The sequence below is a fragment of the Acanthisitta chloris genome, unplaced genomic scaffold (genome assembly GCF_000695815.1).
Source record: "Acanthisitta chloris isolate BGI_N310 unplaced genomic scaffold, ASM69581v1 scaffold446, whole genome shotgun sequence".
NCBI classification, from domain to species: domain Eukaryota; kingdom Metazoa; phylum Chordata; class Aves; order Passeriformes; family Acanthisittidae; genus Acanthisitta; species Acanthisitta chloris.
The window spans coordinates 8563-29596 of record NW_008677419.1 but is presented as its reverse complement, the minus strand read 5'-3'; the positions used below and the strand labels follow the sequence as shown (position 1 = coordinate 29596).

The following is a 21034-nucleotide window of genomic DNA, read 5'->3' as shown; positions in this document are numbered from 1 at the left end:
ATTGTGGCTATGTCTGAGATTTTTGGTCTCAGCTCCACAGCTTCTTGCAGAGAGCATTCAAGTATGAAATACCCACTGACCTATTTATTTATGTCCTTGTTGATTTCAGGCAGTTTGGCTGGCTCAGCAGCTCAGCTCTGTGATTTCTGTTTATTTATAGCACACAGATTTTGTCTTTGGTCCTGAAGCAGTGTGTCCCCCATTTCAGCAGGGGAGTGAAACATCCATGGGCCGGAGTGCCAGCAGGTATACATCACCTGTAGGCACATCCATTCTCCAGAAATCCATGGTCTGGTTGTATGATCCAGCTGATGTCATTATCTTCTACACTAGCAAATCTTCATCAGCTGTGAAGGCAGCAAAGGGTAGATTTTCTTTTTATGAGACAAATCATACTGTGTATTTTCAACAGAAAGATGCTGTGTTACTTTTTGTAAGGAAGCTTTCCTGATGTCTTACTACTCAGTGGGAGGTCTTTCAGGAGGAAAGCAGGGCTGAGTTTCTGGGAGTCAACCTCCCTGAAGTGACCGCCAGTGCTCCTGTTAAATCTAACATCTCTTACAGCTTTCATCATCTGGAACTTGTATATGCTGAGGCTGAGACTAGAGCTGCAAATTAGCTCTGAGGCAGTGGTTACTTGTGTTTACTTAACAGGTTATCCTTGGGATGACCTTGGATTTTATATCTCTGATTGATGTGAAGTGTATCATCTTGGGCATGATATATACTGTCCCCATGGAATTCGCACTGCATCAGCCTCACAGAGCCATAAGTTTTGTTCCTTTCATCTGTTCCTGCTTTTCCTGGCTTTCAGTCTTTTCTCCTGCTAATGCAGCCTGCATAGATTTGGGTGAGGAGGATTAGCTCTTACTCTGTCAGGAGCCCTGCAGGATGTTTTCCTTATTGCCTAAAAGGAGCAGTGAGATCTGTCTCCCCTTCCCACAAGGAGTATTTTGTCTCCCCATTCTCCTCCTCTCAGTCCAGGGAATGAGAGGCTGAAAGCTGGAAACATGGTGTTGGATCTCCCTCAAATCACCAAGAAGTTATTTAGTTATTAGAGGGGGATTTGGGAATGGGAGTAGTTCCCATATTTGTTTGTGGTCTCCCCACAATTCACTCATTTTTTTTACTCTGGGATAAAGTTTCTGAGGTTTAGGCTTTGCCTCCTACTGCATTTTGGAGGCCTCTAGCCTGTGGGGTATTTGCAAGGATAACTGTGAAGCATATAAATCACCATGCAGAATATATACATGCCAAAAAAGCAAGCCCACCCCCCTTTGGAATGGGTATATTAATCCTCAGGATAGGAGGCATGTAGGTGTTCTTAAGAACTCTGTTATTTTGTCCTTCAAAAAGCACCCAGAAGCTGCAGTTAACACACACTAAGCACTGTGACATATAGCTGAAACAAACTTTGATTTCAGGATAAGCATGGGCACTATTTTCATTCCATCCTTGTCCTGTGAGAGGTCCCCTTGGGCTCAGTAATTTGGATTTCAGCACAAGCTGAGGCTGACAGTAACCTTAGTTTCCTCAGGATTATTTTCATGAGGAGACGGCTTATTTCATACCTCTTGTAACACGAGAAAAAACACTGGTCTCATTTGGTGCTTGATTTAACACTTCCGAGTGCAATTTCCTGCAGCATCCATGGGAGGGGTTTGGGATTGGAATTAGTAGCGCATCCCAAAATTCCCGCGATGCTGCCGCGCCCCCTGGCGCACCACACCTGTACCTGCAGGAGGCAAGGATGGTGTCCCGGAATTCTCTCGTTCCCTGCTTCCCGAGGGCCCTGAGCACACGCTCTGTTTGTGTGTCTATGGAAACTCCTCTTTATTCCCAAGGGGCTCCTCAAGCATCTAGCTCCTGGCCTGGGGAGGGTGGAAAGCGGCCGTGATACAGGGAAGGTTTCAATGACAGAATTTTTCCCCATGAGAGGGATTGAACTAAACTACATTCAGTGTAGATTTTTCACTATTTGGCAATTTATTGCCTAGCTGGAATGGAAAAAGAAGCAGTAGGATTTCTTCACTTTAAGAAAAACATTGAAGTGCTGGAGCATGTCCAGAGATGGGAACGGAGCTGGAGAAGGGTCTGGAGCACAAGTCTGAGGAGGAGTAGTTGGGGGAGCTCAGCCTGGAGAAGAGGAGGCTCAAGGGGGGATCTTCTTGCTCCCTAGAACTCCCTGACAGGAGGTGCAGCCAGGTGGGAGTCAGGCTCTGCTCCCTGGGAACAAGGGACAGAACACAACGAAACAGCTTCAAGTTGTGCCAGGGGAGGTTCAGGTTGGACATCAGGAGGAATTTCTTCATGGAAAGGGTGGTCAGGCATTGGAAGGGGCTGTCCAGGCAGGTGGTGGAGTCACTATCCCTGAAGGTGTTCAAGAAACAACTGAACATGGACTTAGTGCTCGCTCTAGTCTAAGGCAGGGTCACCTAGAGCTGGTGACACAGGAATGTGTTCAGGTGGGGTTTGGATATCTCCAGAGAGGGAGACTCCACAACTTCTCTGGTTGAACTATGCCAGTGCTCTGCCACCCTTAATGTATAGAAATTCTTTCTCATGTTCAGGTGGAATTTATTGTGCTTTAGTTTCTGGCCAGAGCTCTGCCTCAGTCCCACAGCACAGTGTTGTGGGGGGCACTGAGCTGTGTAAAACAACCTGTTCAAGAGGCTTTGGCACCTTAAACTTACAAATCAAGGCTTTGAACCCTCTGAGCCTGTTGTTGCTTCTGGCCTGCAGTATGTACTCTGCTGGCAGATGGCTGCCCTTGCCAGCACATACTCATTACTGCCAATGAGAGAACTAAATTCAGCATTGCCCATTCCACATCCTCAGGAATTAGGCTCTGAGGTCCTGGGTCCCTGATTTGTGTGCTGCTTTTTGTGTTATTAGGGTGCTTGCTTCTGAGCTCTGCACTGTAGCTGGCAGAGCTTGGCCAGGAATATTTATTTCCACTGCATTAAAAATAAAAATAACCTGGCACCAAGAAGCTTTAAGAGTGGTACCAAACCTCGTGGAATTCTTACTAAAATCTTGAGCAACAGCAGCCCTGCAAATTGGGAGCAACAGCCATGGAAAATTTTAGCCAAGTGTTGGCCTGGTGCTTAAGCTTTACATGATTCTCCAGGCCTTTAAGCCCCAGCACCTTTGCTCCAGTGATATAAGACTTCCTTTTATTTTGTTAGTTCTAGCCATAGAGTGGTACCAAACCTCGTGGAATTCTTACTAAAATCTTGAGCAACAGCAGCCCTGCAAATTGGGAGCAACAGCCATGGAAAATTTTAGCCAAGTGTTGGCCTGGTGCTTAAGCTTTACATGATTCTCCAGGCCTTTAAGCCCCAGCACCTTTGCTCCAGTGATATAAGACTTCCTTTTATTTTGTTAGTTCTAGCCATAAGTGGAGTTAGACTTCCTTTTATTTTGTTAGTTCTAGATAGTTCTAGATAGTGGAGTTATTTAATGGACTTCAGTCACAATGTCACGGATATTACACTGCTGTGGCTACATGGGAGCCTGTGTGACCTCCATCTGTGCTGGTGGCCTCTTGGATTTGACCCCCTTTTCCTGCAGCTTTTTGCATTTCCTTTTCTAATTCCTTTATGTCAAGTGAAGGCCACACATTATCGTCCCTAGCAAAGGGCAGTGGTCAGGCAGAATTCATGTGCTGCCGGAGGAAACAAGCGTGTTCTGCTCAAAGCTCCTTGCAGAGCTAGGTAAAGATTCCCAGGGCAAAAAGCAGGTGATGTAATGAACCTGACAGAAGTGGGACGGTAACTGGGCGGTATTAACAGGCAGTTGATGGCCTGCATTTAACAACCAGCAGATAAACCTGCTCAAGTCGGCGTTGGCTTTGGCGGCTGAAGAGGTTAGAAATGCCCTGAGCACACCTGCTGTGTGACTGCTCATTAAGGCTCCAGTGAAAAATTGCTGTCTGCTGGGTAAAAGCGTTTGTACTGCAGGAAACAGATTAAGTGGTGTTTGGACATACAGGAAAAAAAAAAGTGGTTGCTTAAAAGCTAAAAACAGCCCCTCCCCAACATTATTGCCTTGGTTCAGGGTGAGAAGCAACTGTAAGATGTATTTCACACAGCTTGTAATGGGAAATTAATTGCAGTGAAAAAGCACGGACTGCCCCACAAAATTATGACACATTGCATTTTTTCCCCTCTTATTTTTTAAAGGACAGCTTAAGGGGTTTAAGAGTTCTTTTTCACACATTAATAGGGAGAGCAGAAAGCTGATAAAATCTGGGCAAGACTCAGAAAATCAAACTTCTTACAGTAAAAACACTTTTTCAAATAGATTTTGTGTTGCCAAACAACCTCTACAGACACATCTATTTTAAAGGTAAACACTATCTTCCAGCAGCTCAGCTCTGAGTTACCTTTTATGTCCTTTCCATTTCACTGATGTCCAGTTTAGCTCCATCCCACTGTGCAGAACATGTTCTAAATTTCTTCCCAGATTTCTGAATTCTGATTTGTCCAAATTATCTCGTCACACAACAAAACACAGATCTTGCACAGTCATGCAAATTCTTTTTGATAAATGGTGTCTGAAAGCTTTGCAAGAACAGCAGCTGAGCATAAGGAACTGAGGAACCAAGACCTGGATCACTGCCCTCAGTCTGGACACAGGAGACTGTACCTGGCAGATGTCTGTGACCCAACACTGTGCATTAACATAAAACTCCTTGAAAGAAGAGCAGTGAACTTTCAATTGCACCAAAGGGGCAGCAGAAATTTTCTTAATCATTTAGGAAACATATTTCTCAAAGACTGTAATTTCTGTATCCCTAAATCTATTTAACTCCAGTATAAATATAAGCAAACATATTAGGTGTGTGTAATCGGTGTTTGTCTTTTCAAAATCTGTTGATTTTAAAGCAGTTTGTAATTTTATCTGAATTTAAAAGCCCATGCTATTATAGCCTTTTTGGCCAAACCACACAGTGTTTAACTGAGATATGCCAGTGTAACAAATGTGCATTACCATCACTGTGGCCTTTTTTCCTCACAGCATTGCTCTCTAACCAAGTGCTCCTGATACCTAAATTGAATTGTCTAATTGAAAAATAGCAAGTAACATGGGAGTCAGCATGGGACTGACATAGAAATGGTGCTGCATCTGATGTGTCTTTGTAAAACACCCTTTTTACAACCCACTAGTGCTCAGGAGGGGCATTAGTGCTGGCCCGCTGGGTGCTGACATGACAGGGTGCTGTTGGGCTGCTTCCACCCACAGGGTTGCAAACAAACCCACCCTGTAACAATACTGGTTTGAAAAAGAATTCTATTCTGCTACAGAAGAGTTTCAGTTTTCCACCAAAATGCTTAAATGCTGCAGGCTAATGATCATACAATCATGGAATGGTTTGGGTTGGAAGGGACCTTAAAGTCCATCCAGTTTCACCCTCTGCCATGGGCAGGAACACCTTCCACTAGCCCAGGTTGCTCCAAGGCCCATCCAACCTGGCCTGGAACACTTCCAGGGATGTGGCAGCCACAGCTTCTCTGGGCAACCTGTGCCAGTGCCTCAGCACCCTCACAGATGGGGGATGGGAAAGGTAAAAGGAATTAATATGTGGACTCAGCTGCTGTGAAGTATCTCTTTATGCTGGCTTGAGGCATGGAAGAGATTCCTGGCAGACTTCAGTCCATCACTGGTCAATATAATTTGCCATAGCTAGGAACTGAATGTATATGGAATCTGGTTTTGGTGAAGACTGGCTGAGGTGTAGTTACACTGGTTCTTACAGCTACCTGAGTTGCAGAATGAGATCCAAAAACAAGTTACTTGTGCCCAGAGCTCTCAAGCTGGGATTAGTTCTCTTCTTTTGTCACTTGCAGGTGACAAGAAGTCTCAAAGGAGTTATGAGCTGTATCAACAACACAGTCCCCAGGAGAGTGTTCAGGCATTGGGGTGCATAGCTGTTGCTATGTACTGATGGAAATGAAATTTGGTGCTCAGTTAATGTAATAAGACTCCTACAAACTGCTAAAACTGGGTTTGTTTCCTTAAACATCAACATAGAAACTCAGCAGTGGGTGTGTCAGGACAAAACTGCAAGGAATTTAGAATCACTGTGTTTGACTTAACTCAGAGGAAGGGCTCACCAAGACAGCCTGCCCGTTTGCATACCGCAGCTTCCATTTAAAACCACTAAGGTATAAAGGTCCTTAGCAACTGCTCACCAGCCAAGAAATGAATGCCAAATGCAAGAATTTCAATGTGACATTTTAGCCTTATCTCTGAATTGGCTTATGTTGTTTCCAGCTAAATAGTTTGTCTGGGCACAACCTATTTATTTTTACACCTGTCATTAAACCTAGCCTGTGCTGTGAGTCCTCTGCTGAGGTCATTGAGTGCCTCTGGCACAACGTTTGGTTGGCATGTGCAGGATGGGTCCTGGCCCTCCATGGGAACTGCATTGTTGTGCCCAACTGTTTGAATTTTAGGAAGTGAAGGTTGGGTTCTCACACACATCTCAATCTCGGCAGGGCACTCGCTTTGCGGCGACGTGGACAGCTCTGCTGAGACAGCTCCAGAGGAGGTGGAAGCACAGGACTTGGAGTCATCTGATGAGGCCGATAAGATGAGCAAGGTGAGAAAGTTTCATTTTCAGATGAGGAGGAGTTGGAGTCCAGCCACAGCTGAGGTGATCGCTGCACAGCTGCACACCATTAGAGCACCTTTCCGGGAAGATGCTAATCTTGCTTTTAAGGTGTTAGCAGATATCGAATGGAACAAATTACAGCTTTGATTATGGCATGTCATTTGCTCCCTCTTAAGCAAGACCTATGCCTTTTTTCCAGAGTTAGTTCACATCTTCAGTATCTTATGATAATATTCTCAGTTTTTAAATGGCCTGGTTATCGCCTCCTGTACCAGAGCAGATCCACTAAACCATAGATCAAGTGGATTGTTGTGATTTCTTACTCCTTCTTGATTTCTAGGCAAAGAAGAACCTGTATTTCCTTAAGGAAATAAGCAGTTCCATAGTGCACGTGCTAGTTTTGAAATGCAAACTAATTATAGCCAATCTACCTTAAATTGAAGCCAAACTCCCCAATTATAGCAAAGAGGTTGTGCAAATGGGTTGCTAATTGCTGTCGATTAAAGGATGGGCTCACAGTTGTTGGTAGTTCCTACTTGGTGCTAGGGAGCTTTACAGGACAGTACGTGTCATGATTAGTGGCTTTTGAGGCAGAACCAAGTGAGATTATATTGAAGGCCTGATTGCTTTTAGCTGTTACTGTGTAGGTGATGGTGACAGTTTACAGCTATTTTTCTAGACAATTAATAATCTAGTGAGAATCAGATCTCACCCAGTTTGTGCCTGTTTTCTCTCAGCTTTTGTTTTAAGTAAGATGTGTTAAAGTGAGCTCTGAGCTGGTCCTGTGCTATTCTGCTATAGAGAAAGGAAGGAAAAGACCTCAGCCTCTTGTTTCCTGATCCCTTATGTCACCCTAGCCTGTAGTTTTGTCTCTGATAGCCAAACAGTGGAAGTCAGATAAAACATTCCTATGCATGAAATACATGCAGAAGGTGATTCTTTGTACAGTTTGCTTCCAGGTTTTATTACAGAACTTTTGTAAGTACAAATAATTTCTTCTTCGGTGAGTGGAAGTGTTTGTTGATGCTTTGGGATTTTTAAGTGTAAATATGTGGGATTTTCATATGCTTTGAACAGTCTCTTCAGTTGAAGAGAAGCTGTGGCAGAGCACTGAATACAACACATGGCTGCTTGGGCAATGAATGCTCTTGCCGTGTTTTCCATGGCTTTCTATTTCTGAGCCGTGTGACAGGCTGTGGGGTTCCATTTTGCAGCTTGCCTCCTGGATCTCCAGAGCTGTAATTGCCTGAAGCAAGGCGTAAGGATTACACGATTAGCTCTGCAGCTCAGCAGATTTAGTTAAACTGAGAAATGCGCGTTAGCAGCTTTAATGCTTAATATTCGCCTATTGGAAGAGTAACTCCTAACTCTAAGGAGCCTTAGTTGCCAACCAGGGGAGCTTCTGCCTGTCTGTAAATGAGATGCTGACATCACTACATGCTTTCTTTTGAAATGCAGAAATAAGTCACTACCTTTGTGCAATATAGAGGGGAGTGATGCATTTTACTTCATGTTCTGTTTGTTGTGGGACAAACTGCTTGCAGTGGTCTCCCATAAAGAAAGGACACATGTACATATGTGTTACATGGACATGTGTACAATGTGCTCAATTTGGCAAACTCATGTTTTCTGCTGTCCCTGCTCACAAAGAAGAGCTCTGTACTCAGTGGGCTTCCTTGCTGGTTCCTCTCTAATGAAAACTACAGAAACCTCCAAGTTATTCTGAAATGCCTATAGAGGATACCAGTACATGGTAGAGGGGAGGCAAAAAAGTTTATTTAACAGGAGGGTTTTCCTAATCCTTCTGTGTGCTTGGGAAAGCTGATCTGCCTGGGAAGTAGGGATTCTGCAATATGTGTTTTTCCATGGGAAGTCACCACCCAGCTGGTACGGTGAGGACAAAAACAAAGAGGTTTTCCTGTCCATGCTCTCCCACACCTTTCCATGCTCCTGGGATTATGGCACAGAAGATTAAGCTGATGTCCTCAGCACTGTTTTATAGGGGTTATCTTTGTGCGTGGGAAGGGAAAGGCTCTGCCCTCATACCACCAGGAGGGGCATGTTCCCTGTATCTCCATTCCTGCCATAGCTGCCAGTCTCCCTAAGATGGTGGAGTTCGGGGGAGACTTCCTTTATTTTTCTGCCTTGCTTAGCTAAAGCAGGGCAGGAGCACTCTTACCCATTCACAGCTGGGCAGCAGAGGACATCCATTATAACTGTTGGAGCCTCCCAGCTACATGAAGAGTTCCCCTTCTCAGCCAGAGGTAGCACTAGCAGCTGAAGATCCGAAAATAGCATTTGGGGTGTCTTTTGCTGTGCATGACCTGAGGCAGAGCTTCATCCTGCCAACCTCACCTCTCTACACTGTGTGGCTGGCAGCCTGCTGATGCCCACGGAGTGCTGCAGAGGAGGAGAGCTCCCAGCTTCTCTGAGGAAGCTCCCTGGCTTTCCAGCCAGCAAACTGATCCTAGGGGAGAGTTAATAATTCATGGGAAAAGGAGAGGAAGGCAGCGCTGCAGCTCTCCTTCATCCTCTCTCGTAGCACAGGCTAGGGAGACTTTTTGTGAAGGTAAGTGGTGTGAAATCCTACCAAAACCTGGGATTGACACTTTCTCATGCAGGTAATAGGTAGATGTATGACACAGGAGGTACTTGAATATGTCTTCTCTTCTCCTCCTCCTCCCCGCTTCCAGCTGTCTCCTTCCCTTCCCCCAGCCCAGCATGTGTGCATGTGGGTGTGTGTTTCCTTAGTAGTGGTGCATTTGTTTCTTAATCTGCAAAAGCTTCCAAGCTGTTGGTGGGGTGCTGAAGGATTTGGAGGGTGCAGCAGAAGCTCTGAGGATTCCTCCCTTTTCTGAAGAGCTTGTCTTCCTAAAGACCTAATAACACAGACTCCTCTTTTCCAGCGCTGCTGTCAAAGTAATAATAATATGTAAATTGTGAGGTGTCTATAAAACTGCTCTGATAAAACACTAGAAACTCATTTCTAAGGTGGGTTGAGGTGTCAGTGGTGTGGGATAACTGTTGTTCTCCAGACTCACTCCCTATCTAATTTCACCCTCTTATGTCTTGGTTTGAAATCTAAGCAAATCCTAGCAGGCAAGTACGCTTTGTTTTCCTTGAAGCCATGCAACTGGAAGTGACCTGAGCTCTTCTACAAATTGCTTCTGCTCTGGGGTTGGTTTCTGGCTTTCCTTTCTCCCCATTTCATGTGGAAGGAGAGTGGAGGAGAGAACTAGGAGGGAGGAGAGTGGAGGGAAGGAAAGCCTGCTCTCTGCCACCTCTTTAGGCTTGTTTTCATTATTTGTGAACTCAGATGTCAGACTGTTTATGAAATCCAGGTGATGCCCCTCTGTGAACCTCTCTTCAACAAAACATCCAGAACGTTTAATGCCAGAATAATTTCTTAAATGGTTACTTGTCTCTGTGGTGCCCTGAGTCTTTTGGCCTTTTCAATACTGTAGAGTAAATTGAGGTTCAAAGGAGGTATCCTGAAAACTGAGTATATGTGTGGGTTCTTAACGTTGCATGTTACCAAAGGCTAATGCAGGTGTTGCACTGCATCTCAAAATCAGTCTTGTGTATATTTTCTGCTGTGATGGCCCTTTGAATGTAGCTTTAAAAGGTGTCACCGGTTTTAAAAGGTGTCACCAGTTAAAATACTGCAGGACATTAATTTCTTCCTGTTTCTAGTTCAAGACATCTGCCTCCTGCATTGAAGGCTAATTGCCTTGCAGCACTTGTGTGTGGGGGAGCATGTTGTGGTGGGCTGTGTGTGTACATGCCTATACCATTTAGAGGTGGGTTTTTTTTCTGAGAAAGTAGGTCGTCTGCTCTCTGCAGCATTATTCAAGACCAGAATTAAGTCTCCAAACCTTCAGTGTGTTGCAATAGATGTGAAAGGATTAAACCAGGGATTTGAGGGGTCGCTTTTCCAGGAGCGTAACTGGCTCTTTTAACTTCTTTTAATTCTGTGCCTCTGTCCCCTTAGATGTTTAATATTCCTCAGCAGTGCTATTCATAGCCAATCGGCTCCTGCTCAGCCACAGGCAACAGACATTTATATTCCCAGGCTGCCTTCACCTCCGCTTTGCTGCATTCCAGCCTTTCTGCTGAAGTTTTCCTCTTAGAGCAGCACTGAGGTCTCGGCTGTGCCTGGTGCCTGCCTCTGAATTCCCACTGATGTGGTGAGCAGGCGACGGTGGCAGCAAACAGCACGCGTGGAAAGGCTTCGCTCAGAGAAACACAGGCACTGCCCTTTCCTGGTAACATGTGGCAGTCTTCTGTGTGGCACGTCGAGTAAGCAGCACAGGGTGTCTGTCTGGAGGGGGAAAGCCTTTCAGATCAGCTGAGTACCTGGAGAACTGGGATTTTCCTCCTCAATGAGTGACAGCTCAGGCAGTAGTGGCTTTCCAGCGATGTCGGCTCTTTGGAGGGTGAACCGTAAGCTCAAGAACGACAGTGCCGGGAGAGATGGTGACTCTCTGTACCATATGCTGTATCTGGTGAGCAGATCTACTGTGCCTTGTGACTAGTCGCAGTAATTAGCAGTTAAATGAATTTTCATGCTGGCTTAATTTTCAGGTTATGAATTCAAGACTGAGCTGTAACGTTTATACCCTGTAGAGGCTTTTTGTTACTGTGCAGTGTCATTAGCAGACCTGGCAATGCCTGAAAGGATGCAGTTTGCCTGAGGTCAGTGCTGCTTAGAGAATCAGAAGTGCTGTGTGCTGTTCAGAGGGGCACTCTGCCTGATGTCCAGGCACCTGTATGTCTTTACGAATGAAAGGGGAAATGGCATTCTGCTTTCAACCAAAACTCCTCACTGTGGGCAGCAGCACTGTGCTTGATGAATTTAAGGACTTGGTCCTCCTGAATGCGAACGATGTGAGCTTAGCTCCTCTGTTAAGCCCCCTGCAGAGAAGGGGTTAATGTACTTGCAGAGTAAACTCCTTTTTACAGCCCAGTTGTGCCAGCACTTTGCCTTGTTTTAAGGTTGCTAGAAGGGAGTGCTTGCAGAAGTGTGCCTGAGGTGTGATGCCATAATTCTCCTAGAGAAATCCTGGTTCAGTGCTGTCATTGTCGTGGTTGCAAACAGAGCTGGTGTAGGGAGATAAAAGGATCTGTTTGCTCCTGCTCTATCCACTCTCTCTAGGAAAATGGGGAAAGAGAGCCTTTTGTCACGACTGTTTGAGAGTTTTCTTCAATAGCTTGTCCTGAAGCACCCTGTGTGCAATGTGCATCTGCTTTCTATCTGGAAATGTATTTTTTTTAAAAGGAAATATAAAATACACAGGATGATGTTCAGGAATCAGATTCACTTACCAGGAATCTGTTGTGGCAAGGACTCTCTCAACCCCAAGGAGTAACCTTGAGAGATGTCTCTGCTCAAGGGGAGATCCTGGCCTGCAAGACAGCACAACAGGCCCTGAGATGTCCACTGTTCATGGAGTAAGATGATTGATTTATAGTCGTGTTTGCATATCAGCAAGACATGTGGGTCGTTGTTCCAGATAGCCCTTGACTGCTGTGTTGCCATGTGGCCCCCAAAGTCCAGAGTAAGCTGGATGGAGCCATCACAGCCCATAAGGTTAAGAGGGAAGGGGGTCATAGCCCATGACAGTTTGTTCAATGAACAAGCAAGTGGACAGGTTTGTGAACATAATTGTGCTTGAGACTTTTCATCTGTGCAGCGTTGAGTGAGTGATACATGGGAAGTTTGTAAGGAGGTGTGTGCCAGGGTGGTGGGAAGGCTGTGCTTGGCAGCTGCTGGCTTGAGCTGGATGTGTCTGAAGTCCATGAACGGTTTATTAAGCAGGCACAAGTGGAGATAAGGCTTTGGGAAGTGTTCTACACTTTGTTTTTGGCATATGGGTATAACTGCTCCTTCTGGGGCAAACTACATGCCTGTATGAGTTACCCAGTTTTCAACTTCAGTGCTTAGCTGGTGTTTCACACTGTAAGATTTTCACTCTTTCTGGGTGACCCATCTTTCCCTGGAACTTACTGCAAGTGCCTGCACAGGGTAGTGAGTTGTCTGCAGGGTATCAAGCATGAACTGCTCAAAGCACTTGGTTTATTTTTGGAGTTTGATTCCATATTGTGTCTTATACATTAGAACTGGTTTTATTTGTACATTTGGATCTTAAGGCAAAATACCACTGCATCTGTCTTCCTCAAATATTCCTTGACAGCCTTAACAAAGCTAGTCATTGCTGAGCCAAACCTTGTGTATCCTGGGTCCCTGTAGGCTGTGATTAACACATATGAATTGTTAGTTCTTTGTCCCTTTGCAGCAGAGCAGGTATTTTGGGAAGGTTTTTCTGCCTGTGCTGGAGCCAGGCTTTCACCTACTGCCATTTAGGGATTTAGGGCTGCTTGGGATCAAGATCACACCTGTTGAAATCTGGTGCAAATGTGATCTAAAAGTTTGGGTGTGCTTTGTACTTAAGAGTACAGCAAGTATAGGTGGAACCTTGCTAAGAAATAACAGGAATTACGTTGACTAATAAATCTCAGCTCTCAGTGACATGTGGCATTACCAGAAGCAGAGTTGGCTGAAAATGGACTGGTTCCACTCACTGCTTACTCCTGCCTTCACCTTGCAATATTTTTCCTTTCTTCCACATCTGAGTTAAACCTCAGATACTGAAGGTGAATATTTTCCTTGTAACTGAGCATGTCCAAGAGGCATTTTTGTGTAAACAGTCAGTTACGATTAGTTCTTGCTTACACCTGTGTCCTGAAGAAAATTATCCTTTGCATGATAAATGTTTTTACTTGTATGCCTTGCAGTGGTACCCTCAGGTGAGCATTTGCAGCCATAAGAGACCTCTAAGGAAAGCCACTGTGTTATGGCAGGAAATTTCTTACTTGTCACTAGCATGGTTAATGGTCCTTTTGGGTTTCATGGCATTGTAGGTGCATGGAGAGGGCAAAATGGCTATATGTGAGCAGACCATGTGGCTTAAAGAATGCAGAGATTTTTCAGCACTGGGTCATCATGAAGGTGTGGGGTAGTGCAGGCTCTGGATAAAGCTCTGCGCTTTATTTGCTCTGTTTTTCCTTCCTTCTTTTTGATTTTGTTAGTGTTTGCTCCTCTCTTTGCAATCCTGTTTTTGAAAATGAAGGCTACTTTTGGGTCAGTTGTTTCGCAGAATCACAGAATGCTTTAGGTTGGGAAAGACTTTTGAGATCAAGTCCAGCCTGTGACCAATCACCATGCTGTCAACTAAACCAGAGCACTGGGTACTACATCCAGTTGTTTCTTGAACACCTTGAGGGATAGTGACTCCACCACCTCCCTTCCAATGCCTGACAACCATTTCCATGAAGAAATTCCTCCTGATGCCCAACCTGAACCTCCCCTGGCATAGTTTGAGTGTGTTTCCTCAAGTCTTGGCCCTTGTTCTCTGGGAGCAGAGCCTGACCCCCACCTGGCTGCACCTCCTGTCAGGGAGTTGTACAGAATGGTAAGCCCCACCTCGAGTCTCCTTTTCTCAAGATGAGCCCCCCCAGCTCCCCCAGCTGCTCTGCATAGGACTTTTAGTATGAACTGGAGGGCTATAGAGGCAGTGCTGGGAAATCACTGAGTCTGGATTAAGATCCCATGGCAGGATTAGAGATGTGTGGTCCAGTAGAGCAGCTCTTTTCCCTGCAGGTTTCTGGGAGGGATGGAGACAGCATGCTGCTGCTTTCACAACCCTAGAAGGCTGGTGTTGTCATCACTGACACCAGAGAGTATATCTGCTCCGAACTTTTCAGCGTAACGCAAGATGTGAGAAGATGATTTAAGAGCAGGAGGTGAAGTGAGGATAACTGACTTTACAGAGACAGCTGATTAAATATTAATGAAACCAGCCAGATGTAGCAACTTGAGAAAACATGACTTATGGGGAAGAAATTGTTTCCAAGCACAGATCAGATATACAGTTGCTTTCCCAGAGTGCTTGTGTTTGAATCCGGGAGAGGCTGTGGTTCTCTGGATGACTCTGCTTCCCTGAAAAACAGCTTGAATTGTTCCTGCCTCTGCATTGTCTCCTCAGTTGTGTTGACACAGCTATTCACAGGACTGTAGCAAACTAGATTAGGGAACTGGCAACGGGCTGGCATGTGTGTTTTGTTTGCACAGTGATTTTTGGTTCCCAATTCTTGGGCCTTTTATTACTTTGTCAGTCTTAAGTGTCTGAAACCAGGAATGTTGCTGAACAGCACTTCAATTAATTGGAATTATGCAGCTCTTTTTTTCTCCCCCTTATCCCCAGTCACTGAGAGACAGAATAGACACTTCTGGACTTTAGTGCCTATTAAAATCCCTAAGCTGCAACTGCTTGACTGCAAATGCTTCTCAGCTCCATCACTCCTATGGCTCTTACTGAAAATATTACCACTGGTCTTTCCTCTTCCTTCTTTTTGAAGAGCACAGAGCAGGTCGCTGCTTTCTGTCGCAGTCTGCATGAAATGAACCCTTCTGATTCAAGTGCTCATCCTCAGGAATTTGCAGGACCCCAGCTGGCCACCATGAGACAACTCACAGATGCAGACAAGCTGCGAAAGGTCATCTGTGAACTCCTCGAGACAGAACGCACCTATGTCAAGGTAAGGTTGTTCCACATGTTGGTTCAATCTGATAATACTTCCTGTAAAATGTTGTCAGTTTCTTCTCTAATGCCTCAAGTTATGTTTCTTGCATGTATCTCTTGGTGAACGTACATTCAACTCTACAATCCATCCCTAAAATAGTAACTGGAACCTCTGGAATAAGTAGGCTTTCCAAATTCTTATGCTGTCATTTTGAAATTGCTTAGGTGGTATGCAGAGGAACACTGCTTAGTGAGATCCAGTATTGATTTTGTTAGTAAAGCTGTGTAAATGTTTCCCTTTACTATCTTAAGTTCTGTGAAATTCAACTATTTTGTCTTACGCATGAAAAGGAAAAATTAATTGCAGAGTAGGTAAGCAGCAATCTCTGACACCCTGATACGTACTCAGAGGCTGTTTGAGGAACCAACATGGGCATCTTTTTTGAATTTTTAGGACTTAAATTGTCTGATGGAGAGATACCTGAAGCCTCTACAAAAAGAAACCTTCCTCACACCAGATGAGGTATGTTGACTCTTGCTTATCCTTTTTGCTCGGTAACTAGTGCCCACCCCTCCACTCTGCCCACCCCCAGCAGGACTTGCTTGTCTCAAATTTCTAATTCCATTTCTTTTCAAGTAAAATATAAAGGTACTGCTCAGTGATGTCTGTAGCTTGTCTTTTCCTGGCATGACACTGATTATACAATTGAACTGAGAATTACTCAAGTGATTTAGCTGCAAAGTGATATTTTCAGCATTTGTTTTTTTCTTCCCCCCTCCATTAGCTGGATGTTCTCTTTGGGAATCTGCCTGAAATGGTAGCATTCCAGGTAGAGTTCTTGAAAACTCTTGAAGATGGAGTAAGGCTGGTCCCAGACCTGGAAAAGCTTGAAAAAGTTGAGCAGTTTAAGGTAATCTCATTGTTTACATTTATGAGGAGCCCTTTAATGCTCTCCATTGTATTTGTCTGACTGTTGTCACTGTTTATGTAAAATATCTACATCTACGTACACTGGAGATTACTTTTTAGCTAATATTGGTGCTGTTTGAAAATTATCCTGCTACAATTGTAGCTTATGCTACATTTAGCCATATAGAGCACTAGAAGCCTGTAACACCATGTGCTTTTGAGTGCTATTCCTGCCCTTCCGCCAGATTTCTTGCCTTGAACTGTCAGGAAATGCTAGAAATGGAAAGTTACATAAAATCTTTCTTCTGGCAAGTCTAATGTAGTAGCTCAGAAACCAACTGGGTCTGCAGATCAGAACAGTACAGTGAATTCTGTGTTTGGACTGTTAATGCATAGCAGAACTAGAAGGCAAATACTTTGAGCTGTCAGCAGATGTACACCATCACAGGTAGAAATGTAAACTACAGATATATAAACCACATTTAAAATCAGGAAAATGTGGAAGCAGAAATTTTGTTTTCTTTTGTTTCCTTACCAGTCATGTACTGCTACTGGTGATATGGCAAGTAGCTGATAGAATGTTTTCTCTGTGGGGACATTTGCTCTGGCTTTGAGCACTCACCTTGGTAAAGGACAGGGTGCCTTGATGAATAATGATAATTCCACTGAGATTGCTTTTCAGCTAACATACAGCCCTGAAAGAACCACTGAAAGAATTTCTTTTTGTGCTTGTGTCTCTTTGCTATCAAGGTGTTTGTTGAAGATGAGCCTCAGTCATGAACACTGCCCTCAAGTAACTAAACTACTGTTTTGTAGGAAAAGTGCCCTTAATGGAGGGCACAGAGACACATTTTTACCGGAGGAAGCCTCTGTGACCATGTTGTGCTCTGAGCTTTGAGAGGCGAGTGCCAGGGAAGCCTCCTCATGGAGATAACTGTCCTCTGAGTGCTGCTGCTTCCACCTCTTTCCATAGAAAGTGCACCAACCTCACTCTATTCTGCCCCGTGGGCACTGTCTGAAAGCAGCATGTGAAATATGGGGCATTAGGGCTCTGTGGTTTCAGTTCTGCAGTTTGCTTCTCTCTCTTGACTGTCCCCAAGCTGCCCACATGTTGTCTCAGACCCCCAACCCATGTTGTCTGGTTTCTAAGTGGGTAGCAAGCACTTAGGAAAAGACAAGACATCTTAGGGAAGGATTGCGTTTGGCCCTTAACACAAACTCATTTCCAACAAAACTAAGACCGTGGTGTGTTTTTGCAGAGGGATAAATGGTGCTTGCAGCTCCTTAGTGTCTTGATCCATTACAAAGTCAGATACATCCAGTCCTCTCTGTGACCGCTGTGGTCATTACTGAGATCAATAAGGCATTTAAACACAGCTATGGATCTATGAACCTAGTCCCTTTAGAGTAATGGTGTCTCAAGGCTGTCCTAACTGGGACTGGGCTAATGATGTTAATTACATACCCTGAATCCACACACCAAGGCTAGGCCTGTGTCTGGGTAGATGAATCACAGAAGGTTTGGGTTGGAAGGGACTTTAGAGATCATGCAGTTCCATCCCCTGTCATGGGCAAGGACAACTTCCACTAGACCAGGTTTCTCCAAGCCCCATCCAACCTGGCCTGGAACACTTCCAGGGGTGGGACAGCTACAGTGTCTCTGGGCAACCTGTGCCAGTGTCTCACACTCACAGCCAAGAATTCCTTCCCAATATCCCATCTATCCCTACCCTCTGGCAGTGGGAAGCCATTCCCTCTTGTCATGTCACTCCAGGACCTTGTAAAAAGTCTCTCTCCATCTTTCCTCTTGGCTTCTTCAGGTACTGGAAGGGGCAGTTGGGTCACCCTGAAACTTTCTCTTCTCCAGACTGAACAATCCCAATTCTCTGAGCCTTTTCTCTTAGCAGAGATGCTCCATGCCTATAATACACCTTGCAAAGTCAGATACATCCAGTCCTCTCTGTGACCGCTGTGGTCATTACTGAGATCAATAAGGCATTTAAACACAGCTATGGATCTATGAACCTAGTCCCTTTAGAGTAATGGTGTCTCAAGGCTGTCCTAACTGGGACTGGGCTAATGATGTTAATTACATACCCTGAATCCACACACCAAGGCTAGGCCTGTGTGCATTGTGCAATCCTCTAGATTTGCACAATGTCCTGTTATGAAGACACTCTGAAAATTCATTGTCCTGTCATCCAAAAGCTAAATGGAAGCTTCAGATAACCTGTCAGGAGGGAAAAGGACTAAACAGCTTTCACATGCTTTTTTAAACTAATGCTTTTTTCTTTTTTAATCCTAGAAAGTGCTGTTTTCCTTGGGTGGATCCTTTCTGTACTACGCTGACCGGTTCAAGCTGTACAGTGCCTTCTGTGCCAGCCACACAAAAGTCCCCAAAGTACTGGTGAAAGGTAAGAGCCATGTGCTGCAAACAGGGAGAGAATCATCACAGTAACACATTGGTTTGGGCTGGCATATGTTGTCCTTGTCCATCATGAGAGGTGGCCACTGCATCCCAAACCATGCAAGGCACGTTGTGGGGCAGGAATGGGAGCACACATGTGCCAGGTTGCTCTCCAGGAGCCTTTGCAGTAGGGAAGTAAATCTATCCAGCCCAAGAGGCTCACAGAGCTCTGTGCTGTGGGTGTTCTAGGACCACCCTTGACGTGATGATACCCGAGCAGTGCATTACAAGAGGTGGCTAACCTTGCATGTAGTTTTTCTCTCCCCACATGTCAGGGTATTCTCCCCTGACATGTTTGGTTTCTTTTCAGTCATGTGGAAAGGCTTCATAAATGGGCAGTGTGTCTTGTGCTGATGGATCACTGTGTGTGTCTTGTGCTGATGGATCACTGTGTACTTTGGAACCAGGAGTGGTGACACTTGTAATGACCTCTGGGTCCTCCCAGGGTTTGTGCTATGAATCCTTGCTAGTGGCAATCCTATTGAAGCCCTGGCCAATGTGGTTGAACACTGACAGCCACTAGGAAAGGATCAACCTGGGAGAATGTTTTGTGGAAGTTGTCTAAATATTTTAACTTCACTAAGCTCTCTCTCCCCTCTCTTCTTCCTCTCATCTTCGTTCCAATTTGCCTAAGCTGTTTCCATTTCTGAATTCCTAGCAGAACTTGACTTGCTGAGATGGAGATAAATGAACTGTGGTCTGGCTTATAAATGCTTATGGGCCAACTTGCCTTGGAGTGATGTTTTTCCCCTGTGAAAGTGTTAATCACTGGGAGTTAACTGCTTCATGCAATTCCTTTTTGGCCAAGACAATAAATAAACAAATGGTTCCAGCTGTAGGATTAATGCCATTGAGGGAGGAGCTCTTATTTTTCGAAGGACACTGGATCCCTGACAACCAAAAGTTTTGGAAGTTGTTTCTTGTTTGGTTTGGGGGTTTTGTTGTGGCTTTTTTCTTTGTGCGCTTTTTCTTTTTCATTTTTACATGTAAACTTTTATTCCCCATGCTGCAAAGAATACTTGGCAGCTCTGTGGGATACTTGAATAAATGATTTGTTGCTAGTCACATCCATGCTTTCTTTTGGCATCATTTTGTTCGACCTTAATGTTAGGCTGTAGACTAGGTAGATCTGGTTGTTTTTCTTTGCTTTCTCCTTGCTGACTGCATTTATAAATGAGAAATGGTTGTTCTTGAATTATGGCACAAACAGAACTTAAAATTCTATTCCAGAGATAAATATCTTAAAAAGCCTGTGAGTGCATTTTAGGTGCAATTTGGTGTCCTCAGCTGAGGTGCAGGTGGCTTTTGGATTTGAAACTGAGGTGACTGTCTGCAAATAACTCACTCCACCTCGGCAGGGGACATGACTCTAATAAAAGCAATTGTGTGGAATTGTTCCTGCACTGAATAACTTATATGTCTAAAAATACCACCTCCTCGTTACTTCACTCCTTATGCTCTAGTAGAGGCAGCAACAGAGAAAATGGTATTTTTATAAATTCAGTAGCAGTCAGGTAGAAAAGATGATAGCAGTCAGGTGTCCAGTCTGCCTGTGCTGCCAAAATCTGGTACACTGGCCTAAGTTTACTACTTCCTCCTGTACTAGCACCTGATTATTGTTGTTCAGTGCTGCATTTTAAGATTTGATGAGGTAACAAGAATCAAATGTCAATACTGTAGGTGCACCTGTCAGACTGGGCTTGGGAGCAGTGACTTGTTACAAATAGCCAATTTGAACCTTTGCCTAAAGGAAACAGATGATTAAAACATTTTATGCTGCTTTAGAATAGTTGCAAGGCCAGAAGTGCTCACAGCTGTCTGCAGCTTCCTCATGAGGGGCAATGCAGGGGCAGCACCAATCTCTGCTCTCTGTGATCAGTGACAGGACCCCAGGGAATGGCTGGAGCTGTGTCAGAGGATGGTTAGGCTGGATGTTAGGGTACGATTCTTCCCCCAGAGGGTGGCTGGGCACTGGAACAGCTCCCCAGGGCAGTGGTCATGGCCCTGAGCCTGACAGAGCCCAAGGAGCATTTGGACAGCACTCTCGGGCACATGGTGGGATTGTTGAGGCTGTGCTGTGCAGGGCCAGAAGTTGGACTTGATAATCCCTTGGTGGATCCCTTCCAGCTCATGGAAAATTAAAAACTGCCTGTATTGGTACGGAGGTGGGTGCCTGTGGTGAAATCCTAAATAGAATATCTGAGGCAAAGTGTAAGTGACTCAAAGCCTGGAGGGTGTAAATCTAATTCTGTGGAGCTGATAAATCTGCACTTTATTTCAAAATGTCCCTGGATAAACGAATTTAAAGCTAGAAAAGTCACTTTTTGATTTTTTTGATTTATCCAATGGCTGCATTTAAATCTTCCAGCCAGGACAGACACTGCTTTCAAGGCATTTCTGGATGCTCAGAATCCCCGACGGCAGCACTCCTCCACGCTGGAGTCTTACCTCATCAA

General features: G+C 44.7%; 1 protein-coding gene across 1 annotated transcript in view; it reads left to right on the top strand.

Moving 5' to 3' along the window:
• TIAM1 (T-cell lymphoma invasion and metastasis 1) overlaps positions 1 to 21034 on the top strand; it is a gene marked incomplete at its 3' end in the record, with an annotated part of 89089 nt that overhangs the window by 59501 nt on the left and 8554 nt on the right. The window contains 7 exon segments of the mRNA XM_009076479.1: positions 6504 to 6607; positions 15038 to 15217; positions 15656 to 15724; positions 15987 to 16112; positions 18417 to 18525; positions 20947 to 21030; positions 21033 to 21034. The exon segment at positions 21033 to 21034 is cut by the window's right edge and continues 85 nt beyond it. Coding sequence (XP_009074727.1) covers positions 6504 to 6607; positions 15038 to 15217; positions 15656 to 15724; positions 15987 to 16112; positions 18417 to 18525; positions 20947 to 21030; positions 21033 to 21034 — 674 coding nt within the window.